This window comes from Rhipicephalus sanguineus, chromosome 9 (genome assembly GCF_013339695.2).
Source record: "Rhipicephalus sanguineus isolate Rsan-2018 chromosome 9, BIME_Rsan_1.4, whole genome shotgun sequence".
NCBI lineage: Eukaryota > Metazoa > Arthropoda > Arachnida > Ixodida > Ixodidae > Rhipicephalus > Rhipicephalus sanguineus.
Genome location: NC_051184.2, coordinates 22,904,359 through 22,924,638, shown reverse-complemented (window position 1 = coordinate 22,924,638; position 20,280 = coordinate 22,904,359). Strand labels below are relative to the sequence as shown.

General features: G+C 47.0%; 1 protein-coding gene across 3 annotated transcripts in view; it reads left to right on the top strand.

Moving 5' to 3' along the window:
- LOC119404747 (uncharacterized) overlaps positions 1 to 20,280 on the top strand; it is a 252,979-nt gene that overhangs the window by 172,585 nt on the left and 60,114 nt on the right. The window contains exon 8 of one of the 3 annotated variants that reach the window (XM_037671412.2): positions 6,439 to 6,617. The exons of the other annotated variants lie outside the window; for them this stretch is intronic. Within the exon in view, the coding sequence (XP_037527340.1) occupies positions 6,439 to 6,617 (179 nt within the window). The remainder of the gene's footprint in view (positions 1 to 6,438; positions 6,618 to 20,280) is intronic. 3 annotated transcript variants of the gene reach the window in all.

Sequence of the window (20,280 nt, the reverse complement as noted above, 5' to 3'; positions counted from 1 at the left end):
TGTCAACCCTGCCCCCCCTCCCCGTCGAAATATTTCAAGTTTGCATGTGTATATACGTATACACATGCACATACAAACACACGCGCGAAGATACATGCAGGGTGTTTGAATCCCTACGTTATCATCACTGCACGCATTAGCGCATTCCACTCCATTTGAACGCTCAAGTACTTCGGCAAACAAGCACAGGCCGGTTATGCAATGGCGGTGGCTGTGTTAGGCGTGGTCGAGCGAGGAATGTGCAGGAACAGCAGCCGGAGTCGAGAGAACGAAGGGAGGCGCGATGCAAGCACTCGTTTATTCCTCTCGTTCATCCAGCCACGCGCGACTGGTTACCCGAGGCTCGTGCCACTTCAAGGACGCCCGCAGGAAACCCGTCGGCCGCCGCACCCTTTCCCGACACCACCACCGCCGCCACCATAACCTGCGCCGTTCTTTGAGCGCGACCGGGTTGGATGTACGAGACGCGCCGGGTCTTCGTACTTTGCACTTTCGCTTTCCATCACCGCATCGGGCGCCCTGCCCGGTTCCCGCGACGCCTCTGCCTGTCTCTCTCCCTCTCTCTCTATTATTGCCTTCGCGTTGTTTGCATAGTGGTCGCTGCTCTTGAGAGGGAGGGGCCCGTCGTCTATACTGCCGCCATCTTATTCTGGCTCCTCGTCTTCTTCTTTATTAAGCAGCCGGATTTTGTCTGTGCGCCCACTCGCGTGGAGCTTTCCCTATCGAAAAGAACCTCCCGGCGGGCTTCTTTCAAAACGGGACGAGCGGGTCCAACTCACATTTCTGTGTGCGCGTGCTCGCGTGCACGGACAAAAGGCATAAAAACGTCGTGGAAGATTTAGTGCGCGGGCTCAGCTATGATATTTTTATTCTTGCAGGCAGTTGCGTTCGGCGCCACAAAGGGCTACGACCGTGCGGAAAGTAAAATATTTGAACGCCTCGACAAAGACAAAAAACACCCATTCAGCACTTTTGTGGGATATATAATAAATCTAGCTGAAAGAGAGACAACCCGGCGTCAGAAATTATCAAGGCGAGAGCCTCATCAAACACGAAAAGCGACCGTTTGCGTTAACACGAGCGATCATCACAAAAAATAATCATCATAACGTGATGACGTCACCCATGGGCGTCGGCAGGAATTTGTCTTGGGGTGTGAAAACCCGAGTTGTGTCGCGAATTGGGGAGAGGGGGGGGGGCAGACTGCTGTGGCTTAGGAATTAGGGGAGGGGGAGCCCCTTTTGCACCCGCGTCACGTCACCCTATGACGCCTCACGTCACCCTATGATGTCATCATGGCGTCACATGTCCCCGAAGTTGTGTGTGACGTCACATGATGACGTCATCACATGACATCGTCGCTTTGTCAAAGGTGGGCCGATCACGGAAGCACTGCAAAGCCGCGTGAAGTGCAGAAAATTTTCAGTGCCTCCGATCCCGGAGGCAGTGCAGGAATACGTGGGTGCAGAAAACTTTCGGGTGGGTGGGTATCGATACAATCGAATGAGAAGAAAAGATGGGTTTCGCCTTCGAGTCGTCTTAGGCAAATGCAAGGTACCGTTTGTCTGTCTTTTTATTTATTATTTATTTATTTATTTATTTATTTATTTATTTATTTATTTATTTATTTATTTAACGAAATGTGAGAGCAGCGCCCTCGTCTGGTGTCAGAGTACTCTCCTGAAAAGGTCTGGTCGCAGGCGATACAACTCTCCTTTCACGCTTGTATAATATCCTTATTTTGAATGATAGAGCCCTGGAATAGGGGCCCCGACCATTTGCGATGCCCCGCCTTACGTGATAATAAAGTTTTGTTCTCTCTCTCAATATATCATTCAGTCAACACTTATTCGTCAGGTACAGAGGAGCGCGTAGCGCCCAAATGCCGCAGAGCCTGCAATTTCTCTTGCCCTGTGAGACTGCTGGCCAGGCACGTAGCTAGGTTTTTTTTTCGGGGGGGGGGGGGGGGGCGAAGGCCTTATTGTCCGAAAAAAAAAAGCCTTTGCATGGCAAAGGCCATGTTTTATTTGCAATTTTTGTTTTATTTTTGCATGGCAAAAATAAAACAAAAATTGCCCGGGAATATAGAAGACAGGACGAATTTCGGGGGGGGGGGGGGGGCTTACCCCCTTGCCTACATGCCTGCTGCTGGCCAATATCCTGCCGCGTCCCTTTTCACGCTTTCTGCCTATACAGATTGCGCTACTATGCGTTTACGCACCATGTGTTTCTGCCCTCCAAGTTTCATTGACGTACCATTGGCAGTGTGCACTGTTTACACATTTTTTTCGAGGAAGGTAGTGGATCTTAAGTGATTTGATACAGCTACATCGAAAGCGGATTTCGATGCAACTCAGTACATCGAAATCCGTCTCTCGCGTTATCCGGCATGGCCGAGCGCTTGCACTCCAGGCTTCAAGTTGTGCTGAACAGAAGATCCATTTACGACCCACTGAGCGTAGCAATTCAAGCGGCCTGCACGGGCTATCGACGGGTAGAGGGTGTCGGGGGGGGGGGGGGGATGGATCCGCAAACGCGATTTGGAGAGCCCGCTTAATGGAGTTCCCGTTGCTGGGGCTCGACCACGGACATTGACTGCTTAGAAAGAACGTTGACACCGATTCCGCGAGTCGCTTCGCTGGACGTGCGTTATCGCTTCGCGCCACGGTTCGCCGCTACTGTGGCAGTGAAATGTATCATTCCAGCGCAATGGCCACAGAGCGTGCATAAAGTGCAAGTGCGCGCAGGGCACGCTACACTGAGCGCCTTCTGTTGCGACGCATTGTGGCACGGGCTCTAGACATACGCTTTAGGATGGTATATAGAGAGTCCCTCGTGCGCTTTTCGCGTTAGGCCCGCGTCACTTGGAGCCTCTTTAGCGCAGTTTCTCTTAGCGGCATCATTTGCAGCTATATACCGGCCGTCCCATTGAGTTTTTATATACGCTGCTCGTGATATTTTTGCATTTGCGAGCACGTACGCAAGGGAAGACTGAAATGTTGCGCCGCTGTATACAGTTAAAGTGCCATTGAGAACTTCGTTCAAGTGCGCAGCATTTTTCCATGAACACAGGGTGCGTGATGCATTCGCCTAAGAAGACTCGAAGGCGAAACTCATCTTCTTTTACTTCTCACTCGACTTATTGACCCCCTTTCACCCCTCCGAAAGCTTTGCGTGCCTCATCTCGCTTTTGCTTTGCATCCGTGATCGGCCCACTCTTGACCATGCGATGCTGCCATAGGATGACGTCATCGTGTGACGTCATGATGACTTCAAAAAGTTCGTGATCCGCGACGTTATCATGACGACATCGCGTGATGATTTCTTGCATCACTCGTGTTGACGCCGGTCAATATTCGCGTTTGATGAGGTATCTATAGCACCATGTTATCTATACCACTTGTAGCAGATGGGTTACGGGCAGCAAATCCGACTAATAGTTCACGAAAGCTGTCAAGGACACTATATCACTTTGCTTAGATACACTTGACTGTGGCGCAAAATACATTTAGTGAAGAAGGGAAGCGATGAGAAGAGAAGAAAGTGAAGCGCCGGCTATCAACTGTTTAATGACACTCTCAGAAAGGTACCGAGAAAAAAAGACACGTAAATTTCCATGCATGCGGGAAGAGTGAATGTGATGCGGGACGACATGCTCAAGATAACATGTTATCGAGAAAGCGCATTTCTCTGGAATGCAAAGTTACAGATGTGTCAGTGACAGAATCAGACTCTTTCTTTTTGATATAGAAGGCTTCCAACAACTCTCTAGAAGTTTGTTTGCTACTTTTGCCGAGAGTGAGCACTTACGCACAGCATGGTACACAACCGCAGGCGCTGCAATGCGCTGGAAGATGCGCATAATCTCTCTCACCTATGCTATTAGCATGCTCCCTCAGTCTGTCGTTAATGCAACGTCCCGTTTGTCCGAGCATGTATGGATTTTGCGCCACAGCCAAGTGTACCTAAGCAATGTGAGCAACTCGCCCAGAAAGAAATGCGTCTACCGTCGATTGCCAATGGAGCCATCATTGCATCACACCGCAAACATATCTCCTCCCGAAAACACCCCATGCTTGTTCTGCTTAGATCGCCAGCATTCTCAGTACCTCTCTTTGTCATTTGTATAAAACGCAAAATAATGCTGCAAAACTGAAACTATTTAAGGTTGCTTCATATCCTTTAGGCAAGCGCATCTCAGGATGACATAAGCAATGTTAGCGTGGAGATAACAATATCAAAAGACAGAGCCCTAGAGGGAAATGTTTTTGTTTTTTTTCAGTACGGTGATTAGGTACTTGCAGAAAAATCAGCAGTTGTGCGAAGCACCTTAGAAATGGGACGCGAACGACTATGTACGTTTTGAAAATGTTTATTGCGACTTGCGCCGAACGCCGCGCCATTTTGCCTTGCGTTTCAATAGACAGATTTAGTTGGGCGTCCGGAACAACGTACGGACGCAGCCTGCCAGCCATTTCCTATGGCAGGCTGCGTCCGTACGTTGTTGCGGGCGCTCAACTAAATCTGTCTATTGTCGTTTTGCGCCGGCGCCGCATCTATGCTGCAGGGAGCTTCGACGGCAGGGTGCGGGCCTAAGGAGCTTCGCTCCTAAAAATGGCTGGCGCTCGCGTATCGAGAGTAGATGTAAGCATCAAATAGCTACCGGCAAACATATTTGTCGGAGATGATACTAGACACAATCTTAACATGCGGCCACAACGCGACGCAGGCCTGAATGTTTACTGAGCTGGAATGAACCCGTTTTGAACGAACCTCGTTGCTAGTTGTGCCGGCCAAATGCCGTCCGCGCAGCGTCGCACGATGCCGGCAAGGTCACGAAGCGCGGCGCCATCTCTCGAAGGATGGCGGCGCAAAGCTCGCGCCGCGAAGCTCACGTACTACTGGCGTTGAAAAGAGCAACGGCTCTTAGCGCCCAAAAATGCAATCAACTGTACGGTGCCCTGTATCTGCCTCTGGAACGTTGCTTTTCGAAATGACAACTAAATCTTCAGCATTCCACAAGTTACAGCTTCAGTGGTATTGTGAACAAACGTTGTGGAGAACTCGAAGGCAGCATTTAACAGCGAAGTTGGTCTAGCTCGGCGTAGCGTCGTCACTTAAAAACTATCAGCATCATCGTGAACGGGTATGCGCCACAGAAATTGGGCAATAGACGGTCGGCGTATATCGAGGGAGGAGAGAAAGAGAGAAAGAAAGGAAGAGATGGAAAGAAAGAGAAAGACAGAAAATCTTGGCGAAAAAAAAATTCCTCACGAAGCGGCGGGATTCGAACCCGCGTATCCACGATCCGAAAGCAAGCGTCTTAACCACTCGGCTATCCAGGCACGCTGGCAGAACATAGCATAGCCTTGTATAGTATCGTATAGCAAGGGGATAGGCAAGGGATGTGAGGGTGACGAGGAGGGAAAGAAGGAGGGGAGAGGAGGAAACAATAGCATATACAGAATGACAAGAGAGATATAAAAAGAAAAAAAAATGCAAACAGAAATAGAGAGAGAGAGAGAGAGAGACGAAAGATAGAAATGAATTAGGAAGCAAGCGAGAAATAAAGACAGAAAGATAGAAAGATAGATAGAAATAGAAAGAAATACAAATAATGGAGACAGAAAAATGCGGGAAGCTTGCACTATGTGCACTAAGCTTGCACAGCGAAGATGGTCCGATGCTCAAGCAAAACCTAGTTACAACATAGCAAAACCTAGCAAGAACCTATTACGTCATAGCAGCAACCGGCGTTAGCCTAAAGACACGAGGATTCACCAGCTTGGCTGTGCCAAGCTTTGCGCGACTTAGCGCAAACTTGCCGCATTTTCGTTCTTTCTTTTCCTTTTTTATACTTGTTTGGGCAGTAACTAGCCTATGTAGTGCTGTCCTCTACAAAGGGTTGGAGATCAGAGACCGCATTTTCTTAACTATTTACTGGTTGCCCGGATGTTCTCGTTCGAGTCACCTGGAGTGTAGTGAACGAAATTCAGTCACCTGTTTGAGTGCCCGGATAATGGCTTTGGCTTTTGGGTCAAGGTCACCCGAAATTGGCCAGCAACCGGAGCTAAACGCATTTCATGCTTAAAGGCAAGAGGGCGACACGTTTAGGGCAGCAGATAAATAATCAGGGGGGTGGAAGATTGCCGCCACATGTCATGTATCTTCATTCGAAGTCCTCCCAACATCCAGAAAGCACCACTTCAAGCTAGATTTGCAACGCAGCGCACTAAAGTACACTTCACACGCACGTCAACACTATAGCAGATAGCTATACTTGCAATCGATAACAAGCAACTTTGTTCGACGAAGGATGTCAGACGCAACAGCGAATAAAATGAAATGACGAAGTCTCATTGAAGCCATCGATTTGAGAACGCGAAAGTCGGATTTTTTAACAGAAGTGTTTCTGTTCTCGCTTTCTCTCGTTCGCAGTGGAAATGCGCTGCGAGGCCACCGCCATGACGGCCATCATCCAGGTGACGTCATCGTTCCGCGGCCGCGTTTACGCCGTGGGCCACCCGCACCAATGTTTCTCGTCTTCCGTCACCGACACGGGTCACGTGGCGCTGACGGTTCCTCTGCACGGACGGCAGTGCGGCACCAAGAACCTGGTACGCACGTGGGCTGCGTTTTTTTTTTTCTTTTTTTTTAATCTTCGTACGCTATGTAGGAACCGCAGCCGGCGCCGCTATTACTGCTATTTCAATTATGTGGACGCTCCGTAAGAATACACCGTCGTGGTCGCCGTGACGCCCACACCGATGCTATTAATAGAGAATTTATACAGAACACCACGGCGACGCCGACGGCGAACTAATCTGAAGTGTCCGTATTGTTATGGGGAAAAAAATATCACTGCTGTCCTCTTGTACGACGTATACTCGAGTGCCACATTTGCCGTTATCCCGTTCGATAAACCGTCGCTCAGTTATTCCTTACCATTTCCGACAATCGTAGCGCGGAAACAATAAACATTTCAGCCATAGCGAAGACATTTGCCATAAGTCTTCCATTATTACGAGGTAAAACTCACGAAACGATTTATTGACCAATAACGACCGTGAAAATAAGATGGCATCAAAAAATCTCACACAGCAACACCATCGAGGGCGACAGCTACTCATAAATGCCAACTGGCCATGCACTACATAAAGGACAATTCTGCCACACTCTGCAGCAACACGAAACACTGGCGAATAGGGTGTTTATAATATAGTTTTTTTTGCGCATGTCCATCAGCGTTTAGACCCTGACTTTGCAAACACGGTAATCTCTAAGGCCATTTTTGTGCGCCATTACGTGATTTGACCGCGACATTTCTCTTACACGTTGTCTTGTCTCGATCTGCACAGGGCAACGGGACATTCCTGAACAGCATCGTCGTGCAGCATCATCCGTACGTGCTGCAGAGCTCCGACAGGCGGATCGACATCTCCTGCGACTACGAGGAAGTGGAGCGCAAGCTGAGAGGCGGCAAGCAGGTCCTCGAATGGGTACGGTGTTGCCTGTCTTATCTCTTTCATCCCCAACACTATCGCGAGAACATGTACCAGCAGGCTCCCTCAAAAATTATTGAAGAACCCTGGTATTAGTAGCATGACGAAACTGTGCTGAATTGACGGACGTCAAGGAAAGTAATGAGAAAGACCGCTAGCTCTTAGCCGAGATATGACAGAATAGTTCCACAATAGCCAAACTCACTCATGAGTCCGCTCACTCAGACTCAGATCGAGCCATGAGCCTGAGTCTGAGTGAGTCCGAGTCCGAGTGAGCCATAAGGGCAAAATATATTTATTGAGTTAGTCTTAGTGAGCTCCACATTTTCTTTTTGGCCGACCTATGGTGATAACTACTCAACTTCAGCATTACTATCAACCTTATGTAAGCTCACGTTTATATTTACGTCTACTCAACCCTACTTCAACTCACTAGCGTTCATACGCCAGCTCAATAATTATTGATCAGCGGCGCGAGAGGCGGGGGGTGGGGAGGGGTTGGAGGTGCCTTCGCATACCCCCCCCCCCCTCGACAAACTCTTTCACTAATAGAATCTCTTAATAAAATTATCTCTCGTGAGCCATCTCGTTCAATAAAAATGCCCTTACTGGATTGCGACTACTGTTAACTCGTATCTGAAAATGCGATATCAAAAGGGGCAGGTGAAGCACACATTATGCGAGGTATTGGAGTTAAAGAGGCATTGACACCATGGTCTTAAAAGTAGGGGTGTGCGAAAATTTGAAAGTTTCGAATATTCGTCGAATATTACATTCGAAATATTCGTATTCGATTCGAAAATCGTGTATTCGAAAAGTTTCGAATATTCGATAACTTCGAATATTCGAAAAAATCGAATATGCGATTCGATTATCATGCGTAAAATAACTCGTCTTCCACATTTCTGCTGCGTTCGTATCGCTAAAAATGCTGCCGAGAGGAGCGATAAACATCGTAAGTACACGGAGTCACAATATCTGCCTGCGACCGAGCGCCCCAATACGTATGATTTATTGCTGGTGCATATCCGACGCGCAGCGCTATTGGCGATCATGTAACCGTACATTTTCAATATTATGCGGCCCTAACGTGCCGCACTACCACTCGTTCACTATGCGGGACCACTTCTGAAGAAAGGACAGTGACCCATGTGACTGGTGGCGGACTGTAGGCACCTTCAGATACCCTAGTCCGGCAAAGCTTTGCCCCATGTACCTCCCTATACCAGCCACTTCTGTTCCAAGCGAGCGTGCCTTTTCAGTGGCAGGGGGGGGGGGGTCCTCTGTTAGAAGGGAGTGCCTGCTGCCTGATCATGTGGAGCAAACTCATATTCTTCATGATACATCAAGTCATTACTTCATTGTGCCGTGATATTTGCTTGTGTTGTGATGTTGCATTGTGCTAGCCTGGACATTGTGTTCTGGAGATAGCAGTGTGTGTTTTGCTGCCAGTCGGGCTTGTTAATGGTTCTTTTTCAAATAGCTACATGTTAAATAAAATATTGTTACTGTGTAGGCATTTTCCTTTGATATTCGATATTCGATTTGATATTCGAAGGTGGATATTCGTATTCGATTCGTATTCGAAAATTTGATATTCGCACACCCCTACTTAAAAGCTAATTTTACGCTAACGGACTCATGGGTCGACGTCACTCAGACGCAGATCGAGTCGTGAGTCTGAGTGGCTGATAATTTGACGAGTTTGAGCCCTAGTGAGTCTGGTTGAGAATATATTAGTGAGTAGGAGTCCGAGTGAGTCCAGTGGAGGAAATATTTAGTGAGTGTGAGTCCGAATGAGCCCTATGGGCAAAGTATATTTGATGAGTGTGTCTGAGTGAGCTCCATTTTTCATCGCGTATGTGGGCACAATAATCATTTTCGAGGTGACTGTACAACAGTCCATAGAACTAATACCTAAAGCAACGGGCCAAAAGTTTCGCATTCACGCGGCCCTCACCATGATGGCATGTGACTGCGAAAGCATGTTTTCCTTTCGCTTTGCAGTGTAACTTCTGCGATTTTTTTTTTACCAAGCTTCTCTTTCTGACCACCATGTAAGTAAAATATATCGTATTTTTATCGTTAATATAAATTCCTCTTCTGTGGTAATCCCAATTTCCTCCTGTTCGACACACGTCACAGCCAGTTCTCATCAAGCGTTTTTTTTTTTTTTAATGCGAACGTATTTCATGCTGGGATCCACCAAGAATCGACGCACGTCATTCCGTCAATAAAAGGGGTACGCGGGTATCTGGAATGAAATTGAGAAAGAAATCTGAGTTAATTGACCTCCGACTCCGACGATTTCGTACTCACGAGGCTGAAGCGCTGACCATCACGTTGCAAACGCAAACAGGCTTGATCGCGCGAATGCGTCATATGCTTTCAGCTTGGGCAGGGATGGCACAACCATCTTTGAGCGGTCCCACGAAGCATTACGCCGAAATGCTGCGGGCACATCTAGGCGCGGCTTAGCCATCACTTCATTGGGCCATCGAGATGCGCGAGAGCGGGAGACACGCTTTCACTAGTGTGAGGACACTATACAAACTCTTCCTATTGCATTCGTCAGTGGAAGTGCATCGTTACACACCGGGCTGCCAAATACATTAAGTAGTCGGGTCAATAATGCTCGCCGTAGATGTGTCAGTGGATGTCAACATGTGTGTATCCACGTCAACGGCTGCCACGCCGGCGCAATAGCAATACAAACAGTGAAAATGGCATTTGCTCAACGTCCAACGCTGCGGCAACTACACTTTTGTTGAGACACGTTTCATTTTCCTGTAATCAACTATTCCTATGAAAGGGGAATCACAAGTATTTTTTGTATAAAATTAAGGTTAGACTTATTGCTTTTATTTTATTGCTCCTTTCCAAAGTGTCTATCTCTCGTGCTGATTCATCATGTTAGCACAACTTACCCGTTGCGAAAGTACCATCTTTGAAGGTGGTACAAGCTGCTTCATCGGAGGAACTATAAACTTAAGCAGCTTCGTGCACCGGCAGAAAACAAGAAATAAAAAAAAAATGAAGCGTTGTTTTGTACGCAGTTAACACTTGTTTGCTCGTGATTGATGGAGATCTAACCCATGATTTATGCAAACATAATCCGACGTCGAAACAGTGGTTAGCAGATGTGTTGCCTCAAGCGAGTAGGTGCGAAAATTGAACGCCTGGCCGGATCATCTTTAATGAAACACACGCAAGTTGCAAGCTAGGCGATAATAATGATCAACACAATCTGAATGCCCGAACCTCCTCAAACGATATCAAGAACAAAACGAAAGCCGCGGACAACGAGCAATGGTCAAGCGCGAATTCCAAGGGAGAAAAAAAAATCAAATTGCAGACGGGGCCCTCATGGCAGGTCTTCACACTACGAGGCCCGCCGCATAGTTAGATGGTATCGACGCGTTATTCGAGAGGCCTTCATTACTTTCGGCTGGTCGGTTATCTGTCGTCGGCCGTCTGGCGCAGAAATATCGCTTCCTTGTCGATAAAGCAATAACAGATAAATGATTCGACGGTCCCGTTTCTGTAATTTCCTTCTTGCGTCTCTTCTGAATGAATAAAGGTTTTGTATTACCTCTTCGTTCGCCTCCCGGGCTGGCAGAAAAAAGCGCCGCGAGATTTATTTTTTTTTGACTGTCCCATGTTTTATTGTGCGTCTGTGTGCGCGCGTGCTGCCTGCTGCGTGCGTGCGTTGCGCGCGGCGCGCGCGCGTGTGGTGTGTGTGGTGTGTGTGTGTGTGTGTGTGTGTGTGTGTGTTTGTGGTGTTTCTAGGGTGACGGGGCGCGTTTTATCAAGTCTTCTCATCCGGACACTTGCGCGTCGCTACGCATAAAGCCATTTCTCAAAGTCCCGCCGACGCCCAGCTCAAAGGAGAGGTCAAAATGCTCCGGCCAACGAGATCCATCGATATTTTTGGATGGCGTTGCCAAGCGTTCAGAACATTTCCTAGTCACGTGTTTTAACAGCGGAGTTGTTTAAGCCACCCCGGAAAGGCGTTGGTCGCCGGTTCGATCTCCGAAAGTTCTACGTAAGTTTCGAAAGTTCTACGTAATGGAATACAATGGTTATGACATCTACAGCCGCACGTGCCCGTGGTGATTTTGTGACGCTTACGTCAGTGCACAGTTCATCGCAGTGTGCAAATTGGCAGAAACGCTGCACTTCAGTCGCGACGTTTGAAAAATGGCGAGGATGGCATTGCGCCAGAACGGGAGCTGTTACAGAGAGAGAGATTGCCGGCTGTGCCCCGAGCACTGTTTAGTCTTTTGTTTCCTGCAACCGTGCGCAATTGCAGTGCGGTAGTGCTATAAGTCTAGGCGCGTCTATAAACTGATGAAGTGCACCCAGTAACTCGCGCTGGTAATCTGAAAACAATGGTGCTTGCTAAAACGTCGCGCAGACCTCGTGAATTCCACGTTTACTATGTGGGATACTTGGGCGGGAAAAACCTTTCGGAAATGCCGTAACTTTCCGCGTTATCCGGGCTACTGCCAGCAGAAAGCGAGGCGTATCAATAGCGTCCGCCTCTGTGACAGTGGACTACAGTGCTCGGCTGCTGTCTCGAAAATCTCCGGCTCGATCCCGGCTGCGGCGGTCGCATATTCGCATTGAAGGCGAAATGCTAGAGGGCCCGTGTACTGTGCAATGTCAGTGCTCGGTAAAGAACACGAGAAGGGTCAATATTACAGCGAAAGCTGTTATGAGATCATTTCACCGGCCGTTTTGGCGCCGTAGTTGTCCGCCGCCGCCGCCGCCGGTGTCCGTAACCAGTATCGCTCGAAATAAGAAAAAAAAAACGAAATAAGGAAAAAAATTCCAGGATGGAACGAGGTTCGAAACCTGGGCCCTCTGCGTGGGAGCCCAGTATTCAACCTCTGAGCCATGCCGGTGCTTGAAACTGCTTTGCAAAAAGGTCCTATACAGGCTTGATGTCGGGAAGGAACCACGTTACCATATGCAATATAGCGTGGTAGAAGAGTAAAATAAGCACCAAGCGTCGCACAGACCGCGAATTCTGTAACCAGGCGTCACACAATGTGAATTGCGCAACGAGTAGGTTGTTGAATGCTTCCAACCCATTACCAAGGGCTCTGCCATAATTCTTCACCGTCATCAGGCACAGCATCAACAAAGTGCGCATAATGCACTTCATGCGTGTTAGCAGGTACCAGTGCTCTCCGTAGAACGACGAAAACTGGCACAGTGCCTGCTGCCCTCCTTCTAGAAAATTACAATGATTTATAGCGTAGTGGGTTCCTCGCAATTGCACTTGCATTGGTTGCCAAGGAAACCCATAAGCGCATGATCCATTCCCTCGGGGTCTCAGTAAAGTTCTTCGCCCCCCCCCCCCCCGTCTCTCTCCCACGTCAACATATGTTATACAGCATGACGGGAGAGGGAAATAGCGACCGGGCGTCACCCAATGCAAATTACATAACTGGTGGGCCGTTTAAAGCTTCCAACCCATTACAAAGGGCTGAGCCATAATTCTCCATCGTCATCAGTCGTCGCGTCAACGAAGTGCACATAATGCCTTACAGACTTGTAGCTGGTGCCTCGCTTCTCCGCAGAATGACGAATAATGGTTTAGTAGGTGCTTCCCAACTTCACAAAAATTGTGATTTATGGCGTAGTGGGTACCTTTCTAGTGTACTTGTATTGTAGCCCCAAGAGAGCTTACAAGGGGCTCTAGAAACGCCGCTCTTCCAGCTTTCGCTGTGACTGTGCTGCGGTTTCAGCGCAGGCCTGGGCCGTTCTTATATTTTTTTTTTTTTCCGTGCCCTGCAACTATGGCGCATCTGATAATCCTATCGTGGTTCTGGCGCGTAAAAACCCCAGATATCGTTATTATTATTTAATTTTTTTATTTACGTACTGCCTCCATGTGAGAGGGTGATTGCAGGAGTGGGATTATACATTGCAGAAAGGCCGGACAGACAAATGACACCAAGAGCTGTAACAGCAAAAAAAACCATTTACAACAATAACGGTATTAAGCTTTTGTTATACATAATGAATTTTCAACAACAGTATTCACAAAATCATTCAGCGGGAGTGAACGGATGCGGCCAGGTATCGAATTCCATAATTCTGTATTGCGGGCAAAGAAACTAGCATATCTGCACATAGCTACCAATAATAAATTTTCGATGTAAAGCGGGCATTAAGTCACTACGACGTTGATTTCAGGAAGCTGTGCAGTGTAGCATAATGCGCTCGTATAAGCCTATCCCAGAAATTCGTAATGTGGAAACACTATAGGTGGTGTCGCGCGCGCGCGCGCGAGAGAGAGAGAGAGAGAGAGAGAGCGGGGGGGGGGGGGGGGTAGACAAATGCAATGAATGGCATGGAGGTTAACCAGACGCACGCTCGGTTTGCTACCCTGCACTGGGCGAGAGGGATAAGGGACGAGAAGAGAGACAGAAGAAGAAAAGAGAGCGGTGGACAGCATCACAAGCACACTTGGGGGAGCACGTAAGTATACACGCGATCGCACAGACCTGTTGACTTTATGCACTTCAGATAGCCCTTTCATTGTCTCTCGTGCCTTCGAGGCACCGATATGGAGCGCACATCAAAATTACGTACTTAACTGAATAACTAGAAAGCATCCACAGTCGGGCGGCTCGCTTCATCAGCTCTGAATATAGTAGTTGGGTCAGCGTTAGTGCCATTAAATCATCCATCGACATCGACTTCTTAACTCAACGAAGACACTGCGGCTGGCACTGTTTCGTAACCTGTATCACAATCGCCCTGACCTTCGAACCTCCATTTCACGTCGGCTTTTCAATTCCACGAGTGTGCAGCTTACAACTGGCTCTGCAAACGCTTTCAATAAATATTTTTTAATCTTGGCCGTAGAAGAATCGAACTCGCTTCCCGAATCAATCGTCCATGAACGTGACAGTTCGAAATTCAGGCAGTTGGTATCAGCTCACTAGGCAAAATTAAACTTAACAGCAGAGACCTTTACTTCACTGACTCAAATGTGAAACTCGAATTTTACTTTGCAGCTGCTCCTTTTCCTGATTTATAATAAACATTTTGCCCTTTACCTCTAAAGTGATATCATTTCTTTGTCCTCGCTTCCATAACAATGTGTAACGCAACCACCCCTTGCAGATTTTGCTTCCTAAACCATTACATCAAACATTTTGTAAACACGTCCTACGATGTTTTTTTTTCCCTTTTTTTGTGCTTGTGAAACCACCATGCAAATACTTTGTAAACACGTAGCATATATCCTTTTTTGTCTTTGTTTCATAGCAGTGCACAAAACTAAATGCCTTTTTCTCTCCGATATTCCTGTGCAAATGTGACCTTGTATATATATTTCGCTACCCCCCCCCTCCTTACGTAATGCGGAACCCAGGACCCTTAAGGGATAATAATAACTGATGATGATGGCGATAATGATGTCCATGGTCCTAGAATATTGGCCTTGAGTCCAGCCCCGCCACGGTGGTCTAGTGGTTATGGCACTCGACTGCTGACCCGAAGGTCGCGGGATCGAATCCCGGCCATGGTGGCTGCATTTTCGATGGAGGCCAAAATGTTTGAGGTCCGTGTACTTAGATTTAGGTGCACGTTAAAGAACCCCAGGTGGTCGAAATTTCAGGAGCCCTCCACTACGGCGTCTCTAATAAATATCGTGGTTTTGGGACGTTAAACCCCAGATAGTATTATTATAATGGCCTTGAGTCCAGTTGGTTCCGAATGAGCAGCAAGCTTGGAAACAAAGCAGAACTACCCTAACTACCTAGGAACAGAAACGTGTGTTTGTGCGCAGTGATCAGCGCAATCTCGCTGTTCCCTTGTTATCTTTTGTTTCATCATTCATTCATTCATTGATGTAAGCGATATCATTCGTTCATATGATTATATCTTGCTTTCAAACAAGGATAAACCGAGCGGCCGTGATACTGCGTCAACTCAGTAGCTATTTGATTGCGGCGCCTCGCTTTTTTATAAAAAACTTGTATTCGACGTTTCGACCGCGGACCGGAAAGACTAGGCGAAACGTTCGCAAATATAGTGCGCCAAACCAACGACCGTCATACTCCGTTTTTCCTTCTTTATTCTAACATGCATGGTCTGAATGATTCCTTCCTCTTTACCACCACCATATATATATATATATATATATATATATATAATATATATATATATATATATATATATAATATATATCTATATATATATATATATTATATATATATATATATATATATGTCGGCCTCGAGTTTCGCGACAGGTAGTCCTTCTAATGACTTCCTCCACGCGGTATACAGCCGCTTGCGCAACTTGTCTGCTAACGACAAGGTAATATATATGTATATTTAAAAATATATCCGAGAAATAGTTTCTGCGTAAAAGTATATATAAAGCGTCTCTTAATTTCACTCAATGTTATAAATTTATGCACAGAAAATATAGCCGACGTCCAAAGTCTAGGCAAAATAAATCGGCGCATTAATTTTCAGTACAAAGCTCAAAGCTGCAGTGTCCCCGGGCGTATCTTGAAACTCCCTAATAAATTATGTGTTCACTGTTGAGCACCGCCGTAAGAATTTCGGGCGAACTTCGCTTGGGCGATTATATTTGCGCACCGAAGCAGCGGAAGTGCGCTTTGAAGATTTTTTTTTTTTGATGAAGAACTTTAGCATGCAGATGACACTGCATTAAGCTTCAAGCTGGCGGACGCATGCTGCTTAATGACCTGGACTGAGCTAGTGCTTTGAGAGTTTATATTACGAAAGAATACTGGCTGCCATTTTTATCTTAATTTAAGTTAAAGAGCAGACAGTTTTCAGTTTCACGAACGCGGTTTTGAATTTTCCTTCGCTTGGACTCATAATGATGTGCCATGCTCGGGGCCTGCCCCGGAGCTCTTCCTTAGGTGGTCAAAAAGGAAAAAAAAAAAAAAAAAACGCGGTTCAGTTGTTATTCTCATTCTTTCAAGTTTCGGTGACTGAAAGTTGATCGTTTTCACTAGATATTTCTGACTTTAGAACTTCACTTTGCGGAAATAAAGCATGCCATTTATACAAACAGTGGCGCACGTGCTCTCGGTATTCTTGGCGGTAATGATGGTCCAACTTCATTAGTACATTTGTTTAGGAACCGGCCTCTCGATCCAGCGATTTCGTACTTCGTTATATATCTCAGACTAAACTATCGTATTACGCAAGTAATATTCGTATCAGTGGCAAATGTTCCATAGAAATAAATTATTTGATCATTACACCCGATGTCGTTAGTCGTCGCCGCGGTTTTATGTTACGAACACGGCACTAATGGTTCAACGCGAATGCTGCTTTGGCGTCTGTTATTTCGATTCCTGAATTATCATCTATTTGGTGGAGACTAACATTAGTGTTAGAGATCTTTGTCCCGTCTAGAAAATAGAAAATGTTTGACGATAACGGTGACGGCCACTCACAAAATGGAAAATGAATATTTAAGCATATGACATCAAAACCGGCGCTTCTTTCGCTACTAACTCCAGACGGCCGCTCAGATAACCATCGTACAGAGTTAACGGTTCCAGCAGCCCTAAACCAATTTTCAACCGCAGGAGCCCGAGACTGAGACGTATACGTATTCGTGTAACTCCATAGCGAATTCGGCTCCAGACAGGAAAGCGCCAGCCCCCCCCCCCCCCCTCCACTAAAAAACAAAATTTAGTCGCATGCCCCCCTCCCCCCTTTAACAACACCCCCACCCCCCCCTCCTCAAGTAAACATAGTCAACCACAACATGTAAGTTCTCCCGCCCCCGCCCCCATGACCCCTTCATTGAAAAAAATGTGGTGCCGCTCCTGGTTCCAGAAATTCCAAATTTACTGCTAATACCACCTGGTTTAAACAACCTTGCATTAAAACGTAAGGAAGCACTTATAGATGTTGTCTACAATATCAACACCACCAACAACAATGACGTCGACCACGTGTCGCCCCAGTCATATACGCTGTCACATCCAAGCGCACGTCTATACGCTTCGTCAAATTCTTCGATGCGTCCATACATACGAGACTGCGTTTTGCGACGCGTTTCGATCGATACGTCCACAACAACGCAGCATTAAAATCCCTACTCAACCGGGTAACAAGGAAACCGCCCCTCGAAGCCTTAATAATGAAAGCCCGGAAACAGGAAACGCCGCGAATCGTAATGAGCACGCGCGCTCGCGACGAAGCGAGGACAACGCGGTGATTGAACCAATATGCGCGAACAAAGCTCTTCGTAATACCCAGCCCTCTTTGCGAGTGCCGAAAGAGGGATAAGAATTCTCTCATCGGGATCGCAGAAGGAATATCGAAGAAGTGTGACTGCGCAGATTCGTTCCAATGAGCACGCTGGGACTCCGTTGCTTCTTAAGCTCGCGTTATTCTACTTTCTTTTCCTTTCATAGTTGCAGCGTCGTCCTGCAGACCAAGTGATGACGGTCGTTATGATCAATAAATGTCGAGACGCTTCTCCCGTATTTCCTCCTTCCCCCCTGCACCTTCCGTTACAACTCTTGATCATCTGTTTGTGTTTGGGTTTTCCTCCTTTGTTGCTCTTTTATCTCGAAGATCTCGCCGATTCCTCGCAAGGAGGGGTAATCGAGCGTCCCTACAGTCGCTCTTGTTGCCTTCCGCTTATCGGTTACAGCCGTGCCGATATGTTTCTTTATCTTTGTTAGTTTCGGTTTCCGGCAATTCCTGCCTGCGATTGGTTCATTCTTGTTGTGTTCTTTTTTTCAACTCCAGGATTGTGACTGAGGAGGAGGACACGCAAAAATTAACGCGCAAGTTAATTTATTACGTTCTGTTATCGAGTCCTTTTTTCCTTCTCTCTTACTTCCCGAAATCGCGTAGCGTCTTGGAGACTCTTCAGAAATCTCTTTACTTCGTTCTGTTCTTATCGCGTCCTCTCGTAACAAGCTCCCCGCACTCTTCCAATCCGGGCCGGCTTTTCTCTTGAAGTTGAACGTCGGAGCGTGTGGAATTAAAGAGAAGAATAAACAAAGAAGGAAACCGATGGATTGCAGGAAGCACACTTGTCATTCTGGAGACTGTTGAATAAGGAATTCTAACGACGCTGTGTACACACGCGGCTGCGCACCTTGTGATTACCCCGATACGATATGCAATGTTTATTTGAAAAAGAACGTTGGAATGCGGCACTCGAGAGGAACTTCATTTACGCGTGCCCGATAATACTTACCTTTCGTGCGAGTGGACTGCTTTGTTCGCTCTTATTAGATTTTGTTATGACTGTACTTCAGAGCACAATTATTATGTTTTATAGATATTTCTATGTGACGTCACAGATTCGGCTTGTAGTAACGAGAAAAGGCGGCCACGATGGCGGAAAGAGCACCGTATTGTCATACGCTCATTGTTTTACTTTTTTACGGTGACCGTTTTGCATCCAGTAATCACATAATCGATTTATTGGCCGTGTGCGTGTCTGTGCAACACGAGTGTATGCGTGCGTGGTGCTAGATATGTCTATGCGTTAACTTTGACAATCACGGTTCGATGTTCCTCTTCTGTCCATTGAAGCATTCTCTTCCAGGTCTTACGCAGCGAGAGGTCGATGTGAGGGGACATTGATAGCAATTACGGCGGCGCTTAGTTATTGTCACACGAGCTTCATAGGCTCTGAGTGTCAACCTACTATGTTGATGGCTAGCACCGGATACCTTCTAACGGTCGCCAGTGATGTGTGGTGCGCTCGCATTTAATTTCGTCTTATTATACCTTCAATTTCTTAAGCTAACGGTGATATGTCCTTATTAAAGTAGTAAGGTTCCTTACGTTAAGCATTACTGTACTTCACAGCAAGCTCTGCTGACTATTTCACCAGGCTTATACCCATCGTTTCGTGAACTTAGCTTTTTTGAACCGAAATCGTTAGAAAAGGCACGCGTGCATTAACCAATCCTGCGGTGCGAGGAAAGCGAAAGTGAAAAGGAAAAAAAAAAGATAAAAGATTCCGTGTGAAATTGGCTAAATGCGCACCGGCGGTGTTCGGCGTACGTTCGAACGTTGACTGAAGGCTCATTGCGTAGTCGGTACGGAAACAAATTTACCCCCTCTCACCACCGTTCCACATTCCTTGCTTTTGATTTCCGAACGAAAAAATGTAAGAATCCCGACGAAATATACCGGAATGCAGGTGTAGAGTGCACATACACGCTAACACACACAAAGACGAAGTAAAGTAACGGAAGAAAGCGAAGGCACCGGTGGCTATATGGAAGCTACAGCGTACATCAAGCGGTCTTCGGAATAATCTGCAGCCAGCGAGCTAATTACCATACTGAAGAGCCTCGAGTGCGACAGAGATTATAATAGAAAGCGGGAGAGCGGCAGCGTCGACTAATGAGATACGTTAAGGTTTTTATTTCTCGGGCCGCCCCCTAGTGGCATTAGCAGGAAGCGGTGAAAGGGGGAGGGAGGAGCCCCGCTTAGCGCGACGCTAGCTGGGGCGCTGCTCAGCGTCAATAGCAGCAGGGAAGGTAGGGAGACTACAGCGAACGCGCTCGGACGTCATCCCCATTCGGTGGCGCGCGCTCGGTGTGCCACCTAATAGCCTGGAAAGAAAAGGAAATCGGGCACCAAGAAAAAGAAGGGTCCTCGCAGCGATGCTATGCATTTGCAAGGATGGGGTAGTGTCTTACGGTGTCACCTTGGTTGTGTCTCCCAGACGCTATAGACTGACTTACAAAGGGGTGTGACGGGTTTTGGATGCTGACCACAGCACG